General features: G+C 42.6%; 1 protein-coding gene across 3 annotated transcripts in view; it reads left to right on the top strand.

Moving 5' to 3' along the window:
* LOC110989809 (sterile alpha motif domain-containing protein 9-like) overlaps positions 1–17,523 on the top strand; it is a 35,617-nt gene extending 18,094 nt beyond the window's left edge. For 2 of the 3 annotated variants that reach the window (XM_087133988.1, XM_022254455.2), the window contains exons 2-8: positions 7,339–7,584; positions 7,857–8,031; positions 9,042–9,132; positions 9,339–9,554; positions 10,020–10,406; positions 10,615–15,389; positions 15,772–17,523. In XM_087133988.1, coding sequence (XP_086990114.1) covers positions 7,340–7,584; positions 7,857–8,031; positions 9,042–9,132; positions 9,339–9,554; positions 10,020–10,406; positions 10,615–15,389; positions 15,772–15,891 — 6,009 coding nt within the window. In that variant the 5' untranslated portion in view covers position 7,339 and the 3' untranslated portion in view covers positions 15,892–17,523. Of the gene's footprint in view, positions 1,240–7,338; positions 7,585–7,856; positions 8,032–9,041; positions 9,133–9,338; positions 9,555–10,019; positions 10,407–10,614; positions 15,390–15,771 lie in introns of all 3 variants that reach the window. The other variant, XM_087133987.1, reaches the window with a different exon arrangement.
* The last annotated feature ends 2,949 nt before the right edge of the window (positions 17,524–20,472 follow it).

Raw genomic sequence — 20,472 nt, 5'->3', positions numbered from 1 at the left:
TATCAGACGTTTGTGTCTCAGCACGCACGTATGTAGTTTACGCATGTAATCATTGTCATGTTGCTCATTGTACTGAAACTATGCATTCTTTGTGACCAAAGTTTGTAGTGGGATTTATACGTGTTACTCTCGATAAAACTTCACCCCCACGTATATATTTTATATGGCTGTTTGTAATACATGTATTCAACCAATTTTCCTTTAACATTAACAGTCTTGTGATCGGTGTATTATTTTGCACTTTTCTCCATGTTTTAATTTTCCACTTAAATGATACAATTGCTCTTTTTCAATTGACAACAAATGAAACGAAAAATTTAAAATGACCTATTAGCACATCCAGTCAATATATGTAACTAAGATGGCATGCTTTTTCTCTTCTGGGAAGTCAAACCCACTTGTGTACTTGTGTAGTGTTCATGTATGCATGTACCCGTGGTATTTTCACAAGTGAGAGAGAGAAAAAAAGAACGCCAAACAAATTGGCTGCTTGTTTGTCCTTTGTGCGCCATTGAGAGTGTCAAAGTTCAATATGAGGTGAACGAATGCAGTTTCATCAGCTTGGTACTTTCCCAAGCCACGCAATTACACATCACTAGAGCCATATCAGTCACACTGGCAAATGCTGCAGTTTCAACTTGCAACTCGTTGTACTGTTGGCTTCAACTGTTCAAGTTCACGCATGGTCTAATTGAACCTTCATAATTTCAGGGATACTGACGGGAAAACTGGTGTCATTCCTCACGTATAACTGTGTCGTTTCGAGCCAATCTTATTTTGTTTTCTGACGTTCAAGAACTTCCTACGGAATTCACACCCCAAAACTTTTATTTTCAAAACTGAAGTTCCCTGCATCAAACCATGCATTATAATGTGTGAAAACGTAAATACACACTGCGGTGTGCTTGACTGCCACAATTCCACCATAATCGGAACAATGTAAGTTTGATATAGCTGGAAAAAAATCGGAAATGCACAACATCGACAGAAGTATACTAAGGCACGACCACTTTATGATAGTACCAGAAATAGTAAATGAAAATATTACAAAATTTACAAGTTACATTAGAAAAGAAAGTAAACAATATAAGTAACCTTCACGAACTTAAAACCGTACCGGAACAGAGACGAACAGGGGCATCGTGCATGCACAGGGGTGATGACAGCGGCCTCCCGTGGGAGACATCAGGTCCACGAGAATTATGGCGTTGGTGCAACACTCCCGGCTGACGGGGAAAGGTGTGAAAATTTAACATATTTGTTACAATAAATATGTGCCATTCATCTAGTTTTCTGGCCACAAGATTGGTTCTTCATTACACTGTTAAGGATCAATAAACAGACCAGCAATCCTTGGAAAATAAATGTTTACTTGTTGCGAGATATTGACAGAATCAATTTGCTAATTTTGTCCATGCAAGCCGTATAAACCATGAACATTTCAAGGTTACAAGCAATTCAAGTTTCACAGGTTTTCAACATTGATTTGTTATTATTATTTATTTGGCACAACACAAAACAAACAAAACAAAACGGAAATGCAATACAGAACGATACAATACACAGGACAAATGGTTAAACTAGGCACACGCCAAGAGTTGAAAATGTTTACTTAAAAACTGTTACCTAAGGACCTCTAACTCCGCGGATTTATAAATAAATGAATAAATGAATCACACAGAATAAATCTGGCTTTTACTTTTTTTAGGCTTCGTGACTCAACGGCATATCTAGCTCGGTAAACCCCTTAGCCAAACGGGTATCCACAATCATCGGCATCATCCATACTCATGCCCAAAAGTTCACTGGGCGTAAAAGCTCTAACAAAAGGGAGTTTACACTCGAGTACACATGGTTTGAAGTGGCAACTCAAAAACAAAGCTTCCTATTTCATTTAAAGCTACATTCGATTCATAACCAAACATCAATTCGTCCATTCCGCAGGCTGTTTTATACAATCAAAATAGAATACGGTAACTCATACAATCATATAACCTCTAATTCATACAGTAATGAACGATAAACGTATCTAGTCATGATTCTTAATTTATATAGTCATAAAGAATCCAGGTATACAATGTAATTATCGTGGTTTTGTTTCCCATAAGCATGGACTCCTGAAATCTCCAAAACAAATCACTGTTTGTTACAATGAGTAATATTGTAACGTCGCCGTTTTTGTGGATTTCGCACACGTCTGAAAAAGGGCACAAACGCTTGTCCTCCGGTCCAGTGGCTTGTGGCCTTTATTACTCCTCAAAACCGGTCTGTATCTCCTCTCGTATTCGCACCGAAACGAATCACACCAAAACACGTCTGCCAGAAGTGGCGCGAAAGCTGGGTTAAAACCACTTGCTGCCACGTGGATTTTTCTTGAGCAAGACAAGATGCCGGCTCATTTTCAAGATTTTCCATTTTCAAAATTCTTCAAAAATTCATCATTTCATTTAATGGTCGTTTATACCAAAATGAAGGACTCTTTGAGTGCTACTCTAAAGCTGACAGGTAAATTCATTGACTCCTGAATATTTCAGCCGTATACCCAGCAAGAAATGAGACCGAGGGGTACCCCCCCAACATGTCCAATCCCTATACACATTCCAGACTATTGTTACTTAACACATCCCCCCCCCCAAGATGTCTGAAAGGAATTCCCCAGATCGTACTGTCTCATACCTCGCTGCATATGTTCAGCCAAGCCTGCAGCCTTGGAAAAAGAGCCCAAATTGTGCGGCGTTACGTAAGATTCTTTTGTTCCCGAAACCGGCACAGTGCACTGCTGATCTCTTTTCAATAGGGGCCAGATTAGCGTGCAGCGGTGCTGTGCGGCTCTTCGCTGCGGTGGTGGAGAGCTTTTGTCCCCAGTGGTAATCCGCTCGCTCTAAATGCCTCAAACCGTGGTATGCTGTTTCAAAACGAGGCTGGATTATCTCCTCTATTCAGAGCGAAAAAATGTCGGTAATGCCCAGCAGCTCAGTCTTTTGTGCTGAGGACGGTCTTTTGTTATAAGGTCCAACTCTTTTGTCCCAGTTCCGGGCTCCCGGCTCTGCATATAAAGCCTATGTACCTGAAAACGGGTCGCCCGGCAGGGAGTGGTTTTAAATTAACCCTATAAGCCCAAAGACCTCTTTGGTCGTTCATGGGACCTTTATTTACCAGGCACAATTTAGCCACTTTTAGTGTATAGCACCCTCACCAGTCGAGATCATGAAAGGCCACTCTTGCAATGCCACTCCATTGACTAATAGTAATGATATCCAAAGAAGGAGAATATTACTTAAGCTGTTTTGGTAAAAATCGGGGGAAATAGTTACATACATGAAGTTTATTTTACATGTACATCACGTGTACAAACCCTCTTGAGACTGGTCCGAAATATTACATTTTCCTTTGTCTGGTCCCTGCAACTTTGTTACAACGAGAGTCGACTGTACCCTGTCGCTGCTAAAATTGACTTTCCTGACCTCTAACTGATTTCTGGGAACTAATTGATCCCCCCTCATCCAATGTTGCATTAAAGGCTGGTGCGAGGCCAGGGCAAACCTTTGCAACATTGGAATGGGGGGGGGGGAATGGGGTGGTCGCAGGGGGGCATCCAATGTTGCATTAAAGGCTGGTGCGAGGCCAGGGCGAACCATTGCAACATTGGAATGGGGGGGATGGTCGAAGGGGGGCATCCAATGTTGCATTAAAGGCTGGTGCGCGGCGAGGGCGAACCATTGCAACATTGGAAGGGGGGTGGTCGATGGGGGATGGTCGCAGGGGGGCATCCAATGTTGCATTAAAGGCTGGTGCACGGCGAGGGCGAACCATTGCAACATTGGAATGGGGGGGATGGGGGATGGTCGAAGGGGGGCATCCAATGTTGCATTAAAGGCTGGTGCGAGGCCAGGGCGAACCATTGCAACATTGGAATGGGGGGGGTATGGTCGGGGGGGGCATCCAATGTTGCATTAAAGGCTGGTGCACGGCGAGGGCAAACCATTGCAACATTGGAATGGGGGGGTGGTCGATGGGGGGGGCAAACTACCCAAGTCTGTGTTAACACTCACTGTGAAATGTTTCAAAACATGGCATTAGACACATTGGTTTCTGGCAATTCTTACAAATCATACGAGTCTGCTTACGTTGGGTTCTTGTACTACAAACAACACAGTTTCGTTTTTGGCCTTGCCTACTTCTTCCGGGATAATGTCCATTTGAAAGGAGTGCAGTTTCAGGGACATATGGTGTTGAGTTGCTCGTCCTGCAGGCGGACAACAGTTCAGCGATGACCTGGACCCGGAAATCCAAGCTAGTGAGCAGGCGCTTTGTGGGGATGCTGTTGAACACGATGGTAGCTCTCACCAAACAGATTTGCAAAGAAAACGCGTTTCCACCATTTCAGGGATCTATGATGATACGTGTAGTACTGACACATTTTGTGAATCTAAGTCACTTCCGGCCATGTACTCATTATAATCGTTGACGACGGCAGGTCTTTGGATTGTACGACGTCCAGTGGAACTTGTTTTGCAATAAATGTCTTCAGCGTCACTTTTGCAGTCGTCATAATTAGTCAGAACTGTTACACGTTTTTTGGCATCCTGCCAAACAACGCATAGTTGCCCCGCTTTGAAGAAAAACTGGGGTGGATCATGTCGGTTCATTGGGACCTTCTTAGGTCTACTGTTTGGAATGCCTTGTGTAGTATAGTGCAGTTCCACGAGCTCCAAAGCCTAGCTGGGACAACTTGTGCACAAGAGCGGGGCTAGTGTAACAGTTGCCCATGAAAACAACACGTCCCTTGCTTTCCAGTCCTTTCAGTAGGTCGATGACAACTTGGCCTGATGCTGTAAGGTTGGATGGATGGCTGGCTTCAGCATACGCAACAGAGTGGGGGATAATATGGTCCGATGGAGCCTTGGATCCAGTAGACACCTTCCAGTCACATGTATAACCGGTTGCAGACTCGATCAAGGAAAAATATTTCAAGCCATATTTGGCCGACTTGCTTGGTATGTACTGTTTAAAACCGAGTCGACCATTAAACTTTATCATAGTCTCATCCGGTGAGAGGTTTCGTCCGGTCTTATAGATGCTACGAAACAACGGAACTACAATGTCCAGTAGCGGACGAAATTTAGACAGTTTGTCACGGGAAGATTCGTCTGCTGTGTTGTCAGCAAGGTGGAGAAATCGAAGGAGTGCCATAAATCGGTTGCGAGACATTGTCAACGGATACAAATGCTCCATATTTTTGGTAGCCTTGTATTTCTGACCAACAATTCATAAATTGACTTTAAATTATAGGTTCGTTCTATTGGAAGCTTTACTCAAAACTAGAGCAAGTTCAAAAATACCTGCCGTGTTGGGATACAATTGTGACTCCTGCAATTTTCTTTATAATTTCCGTATATATATATATCAAGGAATGAGGTTTGAGACACATAAACTGGATTTGATGTGATTATAAGAATTCTTATTTATTAAACCTCCGATTCAAACAATCCCTTTCAAGTTAGTCTTTGCGGATGATTGTTTTGTTTGTAACACAACCGTGTTTAGCAGTACTACCGCGGGATACTCCTACTCCCTCCCGCTTGTGCTCCTTCATTACACGATTTTTACATTCCCGTTGCTGGGTGCATTCCACCAAATGGTTGTATTTCTGCGTGCGAGCTCATTAGTATTTTGTGATCCCACGAGATTTTATAGTAAGACACGCCATAATCAGGAGGCATCATAGAAATATTTCTATAAATCCCGAATTTGGGACTGATAGATTCCAGTTCGGGGTATTTCTTTCACAAAAAGCCACAAATTGCGGGCCTCTTTTGGATAGAGCCTGGCGGCTACATTCAGAAATGAGCGCTTAGTTTTACTGCTGTTTTGGGGGTATCTTCCTTGAAAGAGGAATAAAAAAATTTTCGTGACTAACTCCCATGAAACTAAAACGAAAAGTGATCTTCTGGCCATAATCTTGAATTTCCAATTAAAAAAACGGGGGCCAACCTCTTCATGAGAGTCAACAGGCGGCGCTTATTTGGTGTATAGTGCAACCTGCTGGCATTTTGGTCTATGTGCCAATGAGGAACATTGGTAACAAAGTGACACTGAAATTGTAGCCTTAGAAATGTCCGCTACATAATAGGATTTGATCCCATTGTGAATGCACCACGATTAATTGAAGTTATAATAACATGAGACAGACATTAATTTATTCAGTTTAATGATTGATGACAAGCACAGATGAGTTTGATGATATGCACAGAGATGAAGTTGTTTGAACTATTGCTGGTATCCATCCATCCCATCCCTCCCTCCCATCCCATCCCTCCCATCCCTCCCCTCCCATCCCATCCCTCCCATCCCATCCCATCCCTCCCGTCCCTCCCTCCCTCCCATCCCTCCCTCCCATCCCTCCCATCCCATCCCTCCCTCCCATCCATCCCTCCCATCCCTCCCTCCCCGCCCATCCCTCCCATCCATCTCTCCAATCCATCCCTCCCATCCCATCCCTCCCATCCATCTCTCCAATCCATCCCTCCCATCCCATCCCTCCCATCCCTCCCGTCCCATCCCTCCCATCCCCCTCCCATCCCTCCCCCATCCCATCCCTCCCATCCCATCCCTCCCATCCATCCCTCCAATCCCTCCCATCCATCCCGTCCCTCCCGTCCCATCCCTCCCATCCCTCCCCCATCCCATCCCTCCCATCCCATCCCTCCCATCCATCCCTCCAATCCCTCCCATCCCTCCCATCCATCCCTCCCATCCCATCCCTCCCATCCATCCCTCCCATCCCATCCCTCCCTCCCATCCCATCCCATCCCATCCCTCCCATCCCATCCTCCCCTCCCTCCCATCCCTCCCCTCCCGTCCCATCCCTCCAATCCCCTCCCTCCCCCATCCCATCCCTCCAATCCCATCCCTCCATTCCCTCCCTCCTTCCCGTCCCATCCCTCCCATCCCATCCCTCCCATCCCATCCCTCCCATCCCTCCCCTCCCATCCCTCCAATCCCATCCCATCCCATCCCTCCCTCCCTCCCGTCCCATCCATCCCATCCCCTCCCTCTCTCCCATCCCATCCCTCCATCACTTCCATTCCATTCCATCCCTCCTATTCCATCCCTTCCATTCCATCCCTTCCATTCCATCCCTTCCATTCCATCCCTTCCATTCCATCCCTTCCATTCCATCCCATCCATTCCATCCCATCCATTCCATCCCATCCATTCCATCCCATCCATTCCATCCCATCCATTCCATCCCATCCATTCCATTCCATTCATTCATTCATTCACACACACCACATGCTGCAAAAATTTACTGATATTAAGAATCCATCATTGCAGTATGGCTTTAAAGACGTATGCAGACTGGGAGGATGCTGTGAGAGTCGCCCAGGTCACCTATGACCACTCGCAGGCTAAGATGGTCACAAAAACAAAGACGGTACGGAAGTCGAGGAAAATGGCTTTCCTCTCCGTGCTCTCACTGACCAAGGGTGGCGTTTCATCAAAGCAAAGCATCAACAAGCACCCCACTTCTCCGCCAAAGAGGATAAAACAAAGAGTGAACAAATCCGCAGGAAAGATGTGGTATGTGTATATTTATTAAGGTGATATTATGAGGAAAAGAACCCCGAATGTTTTACAAGCATCGTGAAAAATTGTAATAGACGTCCTCTATGATATTTAATCTTCCCTTGGTGAACATATCTATGACGCCGATCGTCAACAGATTTTCCTGTGCTCTTAGCACAAAAGTCATTAAAGTGAATACTTGCTTTTGCAACTTTAACTGGGTTAATATTAAATTGTGCGCACGGTTGGGCATTAAATGTGTTGGTTTCTTACCTTTTCCTGTCCAGTGTGAAACAGGGAAGTGCGTGCTGCATACAGATAATAATTGATACTCCACTCGTGTCAACAGTTTGCCTGCAACTTCCTTCTTCAATCTCGATTCTAGCTGTGAAAGAACTACTTCAAGATAGGCTTGGAATCAGTCCTGAAAAACAACATCTTTGTACGAAGAGAGGATTTGAGGTCAGTGACAAAAACACAGTATACCATGCAATTAGTGCAGTTAGCAAATAATTTCGGTTTACGATCACTTTGAGTTTCTATTTTCAATAACTTCAGTATTTCCTATGCAAGCTGCACGAATTGGATAGGGTGTTATGTCAGTGGATTGAATATCTTTTGATTTAATACAATCAATTCTATTCAAACTGAAGTAGGCCTTTGGCTTCTAACAGCTGTTCCCATTGTGTAGCGGGTGCTCTATATCACCTGTGCATAAATCACATCTTCAATAAATCTTTAATTATCTTGCCGTCCCTATTTATTCAATGTTATCATGGCCTGCGTGACAGTTGGTCTTTTTCGTGTGAACTGTCTTTTTCGACGGTGGTCTTGCAATCCCGTTACTATTTATTGTTCTAAATGCACCCTCAAGCCATTAAATGTTCTCCCTTGCGTCAATAGAAGCGAGCCAACCCGCGCATTCGTATTCGGCTCGGTAAAGTGGCCGCTTTTTCATACAAAGGCGAAGCAAGTCCAGGTTTTTTATATACGTCCATGGGCTATCTAGAATTACCCAGTAACGTGCCTTCTGGAAAGCCACAAAGCTTCAAAGAAGTCCAACAGCATTTACAGGGACGTTTATGGGTCACAGGCAGGGCCTGGGCAAGCTAGGCAGCGCTTGTGTGAACAACCTTGATGACTGCCATCTGGAAGATGTTTGTACACATTCCCATGGGAATTGGCCAGACCCCAGCTCGGGTATATTTTTTCTGGCTAAGGGGAAGCCCCTACGTTTACGGCGAGATCCGCGGGGCGCGTGGCAGATATAGAACACCATAGTTTGCGGTGACTAAACCAGGTAGTTCGGCATGAACAGGTAGGATATGAAAGGAGGTGATCATAGTTGGCCGTAAAATTTTCTTTCATCAAGTAATTAGCAGAAACTCCGTCTAAAAAAGACGGTGGGCGCTCCACGCAGGGTTTCAAAAGTAATAATAATAGCTACATGTATTTGTTATTTCTGGAACCAGCTCTGTGACGCACTTTCTCTAGCGGATCACAGTATTCAGCAAAATGCCAACATAGAATTGCGCCTTGTCTCCGGCTTGATGGGTGGAACACGTTAGTATCCATTTACATTTTTTCAGTGTTTGCTTTAAATTGACTTTTAACGATTAATTTTGCTGTCAGGACCAAATTAGTTGTATTTTGAAGAGTAAGGGCACATCTCTTGCTTCAGAATATGCAGACATCAGACGTAATATGTTCAGCCTCCCCTGGAAAAGATGTTGCGTATAATTTAGTTGTTGATCAATGTGACAATGCAGGGAAGCAAAAAGACAAAGCAGAGCAGCGGTCACCAGATTTTTCGAGTAAAGAAAGAATCCCTGATCATGGAAGACAAGATGATACTCAGCAAGACCCAACTGCACCTGGTGAACAACCATCATCCTGTACCAGCAACACATGGGAAAACACCGTCATGCAGGGCCACTCAGAAGGCATCACATTTGGGGAAGTACACTCACGTACCAATGTCTATGGTATGTATGTAGGGCCTATGTGTGCTTAAATTTAAAGATCTAAATTTACATAAGATGTAATACAGGAGAAATTATCGTTCACTAATTGATAGAGTTCGTCCGACATTTGAATTATTGCAACTGTCAAGTGCACTATTTCGATATCCAAAATAGGAGCTATCTGACGTATAATATGACCATAAAAATGTAGAGAAACTGAAAGGCATTTTCCGGTAAAATAATTTCAACGGCCAGTTTCCTTTGTACAGTAAGCAATAAATGTGCCTCTAAAATAAGCATGAAGCTTTATGATTATGACCACGTGTTGGCTACTTATTCAAGAAAAGTTATATCTGTTTCTGAACCACACGATTTTGTGGTCGCACATCGGGAGGAAACAAAAAATTAATTTTATACAATTCTTCAACCTCAGAGCAACACTCTTTTGCACAGATTACTGAAGCTAAATAACTATTATTTCAACAGCATTACCAATTACTGCATGCGTTTCAAGAGATGACAGGATCGATGATTATTTGACAACAGCCGTAATCGATACCCTGAAACTACTGGCAAGTCAGTCTGGAGTGAATGATGTGAAAAAAATGTTCAACGACGTTTTGGAGGCATGTGCCGGAGAAATGTATCGAGTAGAGTTTGGGCCCTTGAGGTTTATTACGCATGTCGAAAGTCGTGCCGGCCTTGAAAAACTGTGGGCTATGTTCTCCACCGGGGAGCTCGCGCAGAAGCTAACTAAGGTCCTAATAACAGATGAACTTACAACAGAGGAGAAAAGTAGTATCGTCATTCGGGTAGAAATACTACGAGAACATTACGAGGAGGGATGCCAATTCTTTGAAGAATTACCAGAAGGTACAAACATATATTTTGCATTACGCGTGTGTTGCAACATTTTAGGACAAGTGGCATTGGTTATTAGTATCAATTGAAAACAGAACCCTTTGATTCAGAAGGAGATGAGTCAAATGGCATTGGAAATTTCGTCCCAGTATGTTAGACTTTCCAATTTAATTTGCGTTTCGAGTTCTGTTTTTCAAGCTCTAATTTGTTTCCATTTTAGAGACTACTTCGGCGGATCAACCGGTGCATATGTCTGAGTGGTCCAAATACGACGTGAAACACTGGCTAAAAACTATTGGTGTATCAGATGTGGTCATTGATAAAGTATTCTACGAGGCAATTGACGGGAGGGTGTTAATGTTGTATACATCAAATGATCTGCAAGAAGATTTCAACATGAACAAGCGAGACTTACGTCTCATTTTGTACAAACGGGAAGCCTTAAAACGCCAACCCAAGTTGAGTCCAAACCCAAAAGAGAAAGAAGTTGTTGAGTACAAAGCAGAACGTGCACTGGTTCAAGTACATCCGATTCAGACATCCCCAAGCCCATCTGACACAAAAACAAATCAAACTGTAACCGATATGCCAGAACTGTCAGTTCGGCCTAAAATACCAAAATCCAAAGCAATATCTTTACTAAAGAGGGGGCATCTGGAGACAAAACACACTCAACCAGTTCAACGTCTTCATCAGAATATCGCTAAGGTACCCAACGTTCAAGATGACCCCTTAAACCCTGCAAAAGGATTTGAACTTTCTTTAGATTTACCTTCTGAATATAAAGGAGCCCATGTTTCACCACAAAGACTATTGACAGCCAAAAGTGGGCAAGATCCTCTTGAGGTGACTCAAAAGATGATGGAATTAATTTCACTAGCTCCTCAACCATCTACAGACAACCAACAACAAGATGTTGCATTCATGATACTTGGCAAATCTCGAGCCCAAGAACAGGGGTCAAATCCTTCCTTACAGATCAATTACCCAGAACAATATCGCGACGAAAATGGAAAATTGACGCCAGGGGATCATGAAACAAGCTCAATTTCGCCTACTACACTGGATGCATCACCGAGAACAAATGTGGAATTTGACGATGCACAAATTCATGATGACAAAAACTCTGACAAGGTAAAAGAGCAAGCTCGTGATCAGGGAACACCATCACAAGCGTGTCAAAACGCAGCATCGTCCAGCAAATTTGCTTTGCCTGTAACAAAGTTCAGTCAAAGTGACGAAGCTAAGGTTCGCTTACTTCTTACAGGAGATGAACGTGGAGAGCTTTCCCAATCGTTATACTCCGTTCTCGTAGCAAATAAGCTGGACGCCCCAAGTGAACCTACTGAATCTAGAATTGACATCATTGCCCAACAGTTTGAATTCATCAAGTCCATCAAATGGACAAGCGTCTTGGACTTTGATTCACAGTCTCTGTCGGATGGACTGTGTAAGCTCTACCATGAGAATAGAATGGTCACTCTTCAACAACCGGACTTGTTCAAAAACATCGAGTCAGAAGAAGATCTGCGAACCAGTATCGGATTTCCTGAAAAGACACTTTGGCTTTTCGCTAACGGTCGAGAGGACAACCCAACCATCGAGAGCCCTCCCATGGATCTGCAAGAATGGAACAAAGAACGCAGCCGAGATGTAGAAGCATCAATTTCTTTCTTCTCTCAGCCTTCGGTTATACCAAAAGGACGTGCTGCTATTGTGTTCTTGCTCCTGTCCGATCAGGACCTGGGAATCGTCTGTGACATTTTCAGAAAAATGTCTTCATCTTTTCAAGGCATACAAAATATCACATGTATCGCTGAAGATGAGAGTGTTTATGCACAGTTTGTAAAAGGTGTGGAAAAGTGGTTTAGCAAGGCTGAAATCGATGAGAGGAGTGTGGTTGGACTGAAATGGCAAGATATCAACCGCATTGTCATGCGAATGAACGGTGTGAACAAAATCGAAGCCTACGAACTCCCTACACACATTCCAGAAAAGTGTTTCCTTTCTGAGAAACAAAAGGACGAATGGAATGATATAACCGTTGTTTGCAAAAATGAGTGCGAAAACACCGATATGAACGAATCTAACCCGGGTTATCGACGGTTTGCAGAAAAGAAAGAATTGAACTTTTATCGCGGTGCCAAAGTTGACTGGTGGAATTTTGCCATCGGAGAAAAAGAAATGAATCTTCACAGACGTTGCGGCCACGTGCTGAAGCGAAAAGGATTCGGAGACGTACTAAGGAAAGTCCGTAAACCCCTGGACAGTTCAAATACTGAGGACAGTTTAATTGTCACTGTGACACTCCTTCATCAGCCAGGTGCCGGAGGTAGCACGTTAGCACGCCATATTTTGTGGGAGCTCCGCCAAGAATTCCGTTGTATTGTCGTCAACACGGTCACTGGCAATACCGCAAGTCAGATAATGGAGGTGAGACGGCATGGATATGAAAAAGGTTGCAATCAGAAAATCCCTGCTGTATGTGTACTCGTGGATGACCTCGATGATGTTGAGCTTCTAGACTTGATTGATGAGGTGAAGGAAGTTTCTAGAGATATCCAGCTCGATGGTGGGGCAGTTTGTGTCGTCCTGCGCTGTAAGCGTTGTGCGGAGCCAGAAACGTTAACAGACGGTGAAAGGAGAGAGTTGTACATTGCTTTGACTCAAAAGCTTGACGCCCGAGAAAAGGAATGGCTGGAGCGAAAGTACCGTGAATTACAATTAAAGGAGAAAGAATTACAATCTACCGAGTACAAACCTGAACATCTCCTCGCATTTATGGTGATGCTGAAAGAATTTGACAAGGACTATATAACTCACGTTGTGTCGGAGATTCTTGGTGGAATCTCTGAGAACGAATTCAAGTTGATAAAGCTATGTGCGTTTCTGAATTCCTACAGACCAGAGGCCGCCATTCCTATTTCCTGTTGCGACTCACTGATGGACAGAAAGATACTAGTCAGTGGCAGAACGCGTGTACACTCGAGACCCTGGGAAGGTTCAGTGTCCTCCTCGTTCAAGATCATGGTGGTCGTGGAAAACAACGAACTGAGGATCTTCCATGAGAGAATAGCAAAAGAAACTTTGGAGCAGATCCAGATGATTACAAATCAGTCCCTTACAGAGGTTGCACTGGAGTTTTTGAATTGTGAACTGTTTAGTTCGTGGTCATATTCCAAAGAAACCCTCGTTAAAGCAACGCATGACCTACTTGTCAGGAGAAAAAGGATCCGATTCGGTGATGACACCGAGACAGACTTTGCGGTTATCATTCAAGATATTTACGAGAATCATGGACCTGAAAAAGCAATCGAGATCCTCCAAGTAGGCTTTGAGAAGCTGGAAGATGCATTCATCGCTCAGCAGCTTGCGCGACTTTGTCTTAAGGAGCACAACATTGGGATGGCACATATCTATGCTGACAAAGCAGTGACGCTTGAACCCCAAAACTGCTACTTCGTTGATACCAAGGGCAGAATTTACAAAACAGAGATGTGGGATATCGTGTCAAAGCGTATGGAAGAACAGCAAGTTATCGATGATAAAGAATGCGATAAGTTACTTTCCCTTGCATACCATGCAATGGACGCCTTCCACAAAACATACGACGTTTCTAAAAAAGGAAGGGAGATCGAGTACACGGGTTTGTATGCCGAAGTAGATGTTGCCTTCAGATTACTGCAGGTCATTTACACTTGTGTAGAGCCCTTCAGAACAAAAGGTGGACAAAAATATTTGCAGGAATACCTTCTGCAATTGATCAACCCTTCAGATCCAAGCTATCCAAAACTGAGTGAAGACTGTCATGGCCGCATCATGACTTTGAAAAACCGAATAGACTCTGTGCTAAACTTACTTGATGACACCTCAACATTCTGCAAGGGAGATCCCACAAATGAGCAACAGAAACTTGATGAGATGAAAGATCGCTTGAAGGAGTACTTCAGAATATACGAAAGATACTATGGAGAACCAAAGCCGATACAACAAAATCGGTATCGAAATCCTAGAAGTCTTGCCGAATCTCGACGTCGGCAAGTCAAGCAAGCCAGTTGTGGTACCTTTCGTGAAATATTTGACCTTGCTCGAAATAAGGGATTGCAGAAGCTCAAAGAATCTTACAAACTGCTGTTAGAGAACTCAGATCAGTACAACTTTTTCGACTTGAAGCATCTTGTTTGCATACACTTGGCGCTCTCCTCAGCTGGGGAGCAATTATTGCCAGCTGATGAGGTGTATCAGCAGTTTGTTCGGCCGTTGAATGCCAAAGATCACCGCAAAACAGACTGCTGGCCACCTTTCTTCATGATGATGTTTCTGTGGCCAATAGAGGATGTTACCTCTGAAAGACGAGATAGCTGTGATTTGACCTTTTACATTGATGAACTAAGAGAGAGATTTTCAGGTGCTGAGAATTTCAGGAAAGGTTTGACTAGCGAAAAGCGACCCCCGCGATTTCAGACAAGAGCACGAACACACTTTTTCTTGGGACAAGGCACAGATCTTCAAGTATTTGCCCATATCAATGAGCTCCACACTACTCCAGGTAAAATCGACGGAGCAGACAGCGAAGATGATTTTTGGTCGTCTGATCTTGTAAGAAGTCGATTAGCTCGCTTGGAAGGAACTTTACTGAATCCTACATCCCTGGTGCACCTCTCTAAGAAGGGAAAAATCAACATCAAACTGGCAGCGCCGTTTAAACGTCAAGTGCCAAGCCAAGAGATCGTCACGTTCTACCTCGGATTCACCTGGGATGGCCCAGTTGCGTATGATATTAAGGTAAAGGGGAAAGAATCTCGTGACGGTACAGCACCACGCTTTCACCAAGCTTACCCAAGTTTGAACGTACCTTCTGAAAAATCCAAGACTTCACTTTCCCGTAAGTTATCCAAGATTGATAAGCTTCGGAAGGAATGCCAAAAGCTGCGAGGCAAACTGGAGGGTGTAAAAGCTTCTTCTAAACACCATGTGAAAGTCAAAACCAAAGAGGTACCGGTAAATATTTTTCTATTATTAATCAGTCTATTTATAACTGGGATTTACTGTATGTCCAGTTCCGCACCATTTCCACCTCTCGACCATTGAACGTTGCTTGACTTGAATGTAGTGCACCTTCGGGTACCAAAGTGATAATCAATTAACCTTATCTGTGGGACTTCACGAACGGAAATCAGTGAATTCCTTCACATTTTATCTTTGGTAAAGACCTTATGAAACATTTCATTTCTTAATTTATTAATATAACACTGTCAAAAGAGATAGGCACGATACTTGTGTGTAACAGCATTCGATAGATACACTGATCATGTATACATTATAATTCATTACACAATGCCAAGCAAGAACATGATTTACTTATATCGTTTGGCAGGGAGATGTTTGGAAACCCACGAAAGACGCGATTCAGTTGTACAAGCGCCAGTTGGAGGAAAAAAACGATGAACTTCGTCGTGCTTTAATGGAAGACACGTCATCAACGGAGGACTTTTAAACTCATCAATGGACAGCTACCTTCAACCACTAGTTGGTTCCGTCTTAATTGCACTTATTGCAAATTCACCAGCCGTCGTGAATTACAAGCTGAAGGTAAATTACATGTAATACAGATCTAAGGCGGAGGTCATGGTGCGGCTCTAACTACTTCATGCGCGAGCGCAAAAAAATTTTTAAAAATCATTCCATCTAAAGTTTTTTTTACAAGTTGAACATTTTTATTTAGCTTAAAAATATGTTCTGATCATGGACCTTTCTAAAGAATCGGTAGTGTCTGTATTATACCCAAATGTCATTACCAACAGAAATGTATTTGTCTTCCTGTCAGAAAGGGTGCGCTAACCTTACATACCTAGTGTGGACTTGTGAATAAAAGATGTCCACACGATGCAGGAAAGGAAGACGTGTTGTGGACTTACACACGTCCACAGGACGTTTCCCCTTCTCTGAAAAAGAAGGTTAGAGGCATTTTGGGGTGGGGGTCATCCGTCGTAAAAGGAAGAGGAATAGTCAAGGAAACCTTGTACAAAAAGCCAGCTGAAAATCGTGTTCCTAGTTCAAGAAAAATGAGTATTTTCACTGAGTTTTCTTAACTGCAAGAAAAGAAAGGAATGTCCACACTAGGTATGTAAGGTTACCTGGGTGTGTGTGTGTGTCAAATGTGATACTACTTTCAGTCCTTTATTGCTAGTTGAGAAAGATTCGGAAATATAACCTGGCTATATTTCAAAAGAAATTACTGAAAAGATTACTCGAAATGAATGCAGCTTTTTTCTTGTAAAAAAAGTAAAACTAAGAGTATATACACGTAGTTCTGTCCTCAAAACTGCTAATTATTGAACAATTTTTCGACCGCTTACTTAAATATACAGGTACATGTAATAGGCTTACTTCATCAGTCACTAGTTTATTACTAGAATTACAATGCGACACACCAAAGTTGACAATAATAACATAGTCTTATTGGCTAATAACTAGTTTTTAATTATTTTTAAGTTTTGTAAACACCCACTACTATTGCAGTCACTACTTAAGTACTTTTGAATGAATGGATTATGCTTCCAGTCGGTTGACTAGTCCTGGTCTGTTCCATTTACATGCATGGAACATTTTTGTGCATGCGTGTGCAGCACTTGATACCTGTAAAATCATATGAGTATCTGTTGCGTATTGAAGTTGTACAATTTATTATAAAATGTTCTGTATTTTTACTGCTGTCATTTTCATTTTTGCCATTGATCATGTTTCAAACATTTATCTACTCCTGACAAAACTGTTTTCATGTGAAACCATTAATGAAACCATTCATAACTGAAAACGCAACCCGAAAGCCTTTGTAAAAAGAATATAACCACGGCTGGGCTGTGAACCACAATCGGGCTAAACACAAAAATATGGTGTATTGAACTGAGGAACCATTCGGTCAGTGTGGAGCTTCCTGTTAATTTAAAGACGCTATAAACTACTCAACAAATATGTCTAAAGGGGAATTTTTAAACATCATATCGTTAGCTCTAAAAAAAATTTGTCCATGTGTGTTTATCACAGGTATTTGTGTTCTGTTTATTTTACTTTTATCGTCTTTCTCTTAAAATTATTTTTTAAACCACACTTTCAGACCCTGAAGAAACTTGTTTCCATTTGTGATATATATCTGGAGTGATAGATGTTTATGCTTGCCATCTCACAAAACAAATTACCAAATAACTATCCATATGCTCTCCCCCTAAATGTCTCACAAATTCATCCCTACTTGAGGTTAAAACCTCTTACCCTCTCTCAGTGTCATTACCAGGTCTTATTATTGGCGGGAACATGCAAAATTGTTTTTTACAAAACACGCTGGGGGTGACCCGACTTGAATAAGGGCTTTTATTGTGGCTGTGGAGGATATTCGTTTTTCAAAGGGCCGGGAGTTCGACATTTCAACGGGGGAAGCTTTCACGAGAGGCTTGAAGACTAGTCTCCTCTCAAGAACGATTTTCACACACAGAGTCACACTCTTTTGCGGTTCGGTTATTCCCGGTCCAGGTAGGTAGGCTAGCTGTTGAACGTAAACTCCCGTATCCTGATGGCAGCTGTTGATCCTACAATATTTTACTTTATGCATTGAAATCGAAGGTCGCCTTGGCCATAATTCCAGGTGAAATGCAGAATATAACTTTCTTTGACCAATGCAGGCTCTGTGCCTGAAACATGCTCTCGGTGGGGATACACTTGCAGTATTGCCCATTGGATAAGTGAAAAGCCTCATTTTTGAGATGTTGCCACTAATGAAATTGAAAACATCCGGGCTCTCAACGTCTGACCCCGGACCATTTATATCCATGGGTGCTTCCTGGCGTAATTTTTTTTTTATCAAGAGTTGTCAGGGAATCTTTGGGTAGGGAACCAGACTAGGCTTTTTATGGAGTGACAGAGGTTTATGCTTCAACTTTACAAAACATATTCCAAATAATCTATGTATTCTTATATCCCCTCGATCTTGAAGACTAAAAACCTCTTACTCTCTCCAACAGTGCCGTTACTAAGGACTAATTCTTGGGAGGAGCACACAGCATACACTTATTTTAGGAGGCAAAACTCCAGAAAAGTAGTCAATTACAATTTCAAATGGGAGGCTTCAAGGGTGGCATAGTTGACCACAGTTAAGGTGTAGCTGCAATGAATTTTTATTAGACACAATTTTTCTGCTTCTTTGTGCTCTTCTTAGTTGTATGAAACTCTTTTACACTCCTATTTGGTTAAATGCATTGAAAATGGCACGTTTTTAACCCTGGGGGCAGCGACGCCCCAAAACGAAGACTGTTGTCACCACATGGAGACTCTCGTCATCGGTCAGTTCCCGGTCATTCCTGAACCGGTACGACTGTTTTATGGTAGCTAATACCATCATTCAAGTCCCTACATTTCTTTATGCTGCTGTGGAAGTACAAGTAATAAAGTCACAAGCGTAATAATAACAACAAAATATAAACGGAATAATATACATAATATAAACACAAAACATAATAACAAAAGTAATAAGTCACAAACATAACAGCCGTGACCAGTCAGCACATGCTTGTAAACAAATGAGCAGCCACGCCCCCCAAATCACATCAATTTTCTATGAGGTGATTTTTGTCTCCAGGTCAGTTTCCGGTCATGCCTGAACCTGTACAACCTGTACGACTGTTTTATGGTAGCTAATACGTCCCTGAGGTCCACTCTAACTACATCCCATTATTCTGCTGTGGAAGTACAAGTAAAACCAGGTCACAACCCAAACAGCCGTGACCAGTAAGCACAAGTCTGTAAACAAAGAGATCCAGTTCCTGATAAAGACCATATCGCCTCCTTGGGGTGACTGATCTTTCAAGAATTTTAACTCGGCAGTGTATGGGGTCTGGCCAATGGGTGATTAAGGCTTGTTGGGTATGTCTGGGGTGAGGATTACAAAAAAAATCTCCGCCAAATTGGCCTATTGACGAAAATGTTATGACCATATTCGGTGATATTTGTCGATCTCCATCACCGCGCCGTTGAGCCCAGGGTACAATTAAAATTATCCATGCAACTGAGGGCGCTATTGCTGTGAATGGTTCAGTGCACAGGTGTTTCTGTTCAAATTGGGAACCCAGAATTTACCCACTGAAATCATTTCTGAGAGATATTAATGTTTTCCTATTGCTATGCACATGAACACCAATGAATCAGCTAAGAAGAGAAAACTGAGTCCAGAAAAATATACAAAAGTGCAGGACCTTTTTTGTGTATAGACCAATGTAACATTGAGGATTCTTCCTTTCCTGATATGACATCATAGTTTTGCTCATGAATGTGGAAATCTCATTAGCATAAAACCAAAAAGGCGTTAAAATACCCTTTGAAATAATGAAACAAAAGTTGAAATAATGAAACAGAAGTTGAGAATAAGGTTACCTAACTGAGGCACAAAGGTGCATTTTGGGGGGTTGTGATCACAAAAAAATCTATTGTAGCGACCCTTTCATTCACTTCTCTCCATATGCCTTGGAATTCATACATCAGAGTTCACAATACACTTGTAGAATAGAGGAGCTCGTCAAATGCTAGGCTAGCAGTACCATCATGGCTACAGTCTCAAAACACATTTAAAGAAAATTTAAGATAGGCGGATTCCTCCAAGTGATTGCAAGCAACCATCAAAAGTAGGGTTCAGGGTATTTAGTGAACCATGGTTTTTATCGATAGTTTGTCAAACTTAACACGTTTGGAAAGACGTTTATGTAATAATGGCCAATATGGGTACCTCGAAACCGTAATGAAAATCGTGGGCAATCAGCAGTGGGTTGAGGGTGGTTGAGGGGTGTGCGTTTTCGCGCGCATCGCAATCACAATACGCGTTTACCGTATCTGCATACATCCAAACACATAAGTCTTGGTTACCAGACCTTCCAGTAGTTATTCCTCGACAAGAATCATCACACGTACACTGTTAGAGGGCGCTATCACCACAGGAATCGTTATCACAGGAATGTCTTCGATGTTTCTTTTCATATCTTATGTTTTTCCTTGCTTTCCCTCGAATTTCGGGAGCCCACCAATAGCCTCGTTT

Source organism: Acanthaster planci, linkage group LG03 (genome assembly GCF_054643075.1).
Source record: "Acanthaster planci isolate LZ-2023a linkage group LG03, COTS_SCS, whole genome shotgun sequence".
In the NCBI taxonomy this organism is placed as follows: domain Eukaryota; kingdom Metazoa; phylum Echinodermata; class Asteroidea; order Valvatida; family Acanthasteridae; genus Acanthaster; species Acanthaster planci.
The sequence above is the reverse complement of the archived record's forward strand: the minus strand, read 5'-3'. Positions and strand labels throughout refer to the sequence as shown.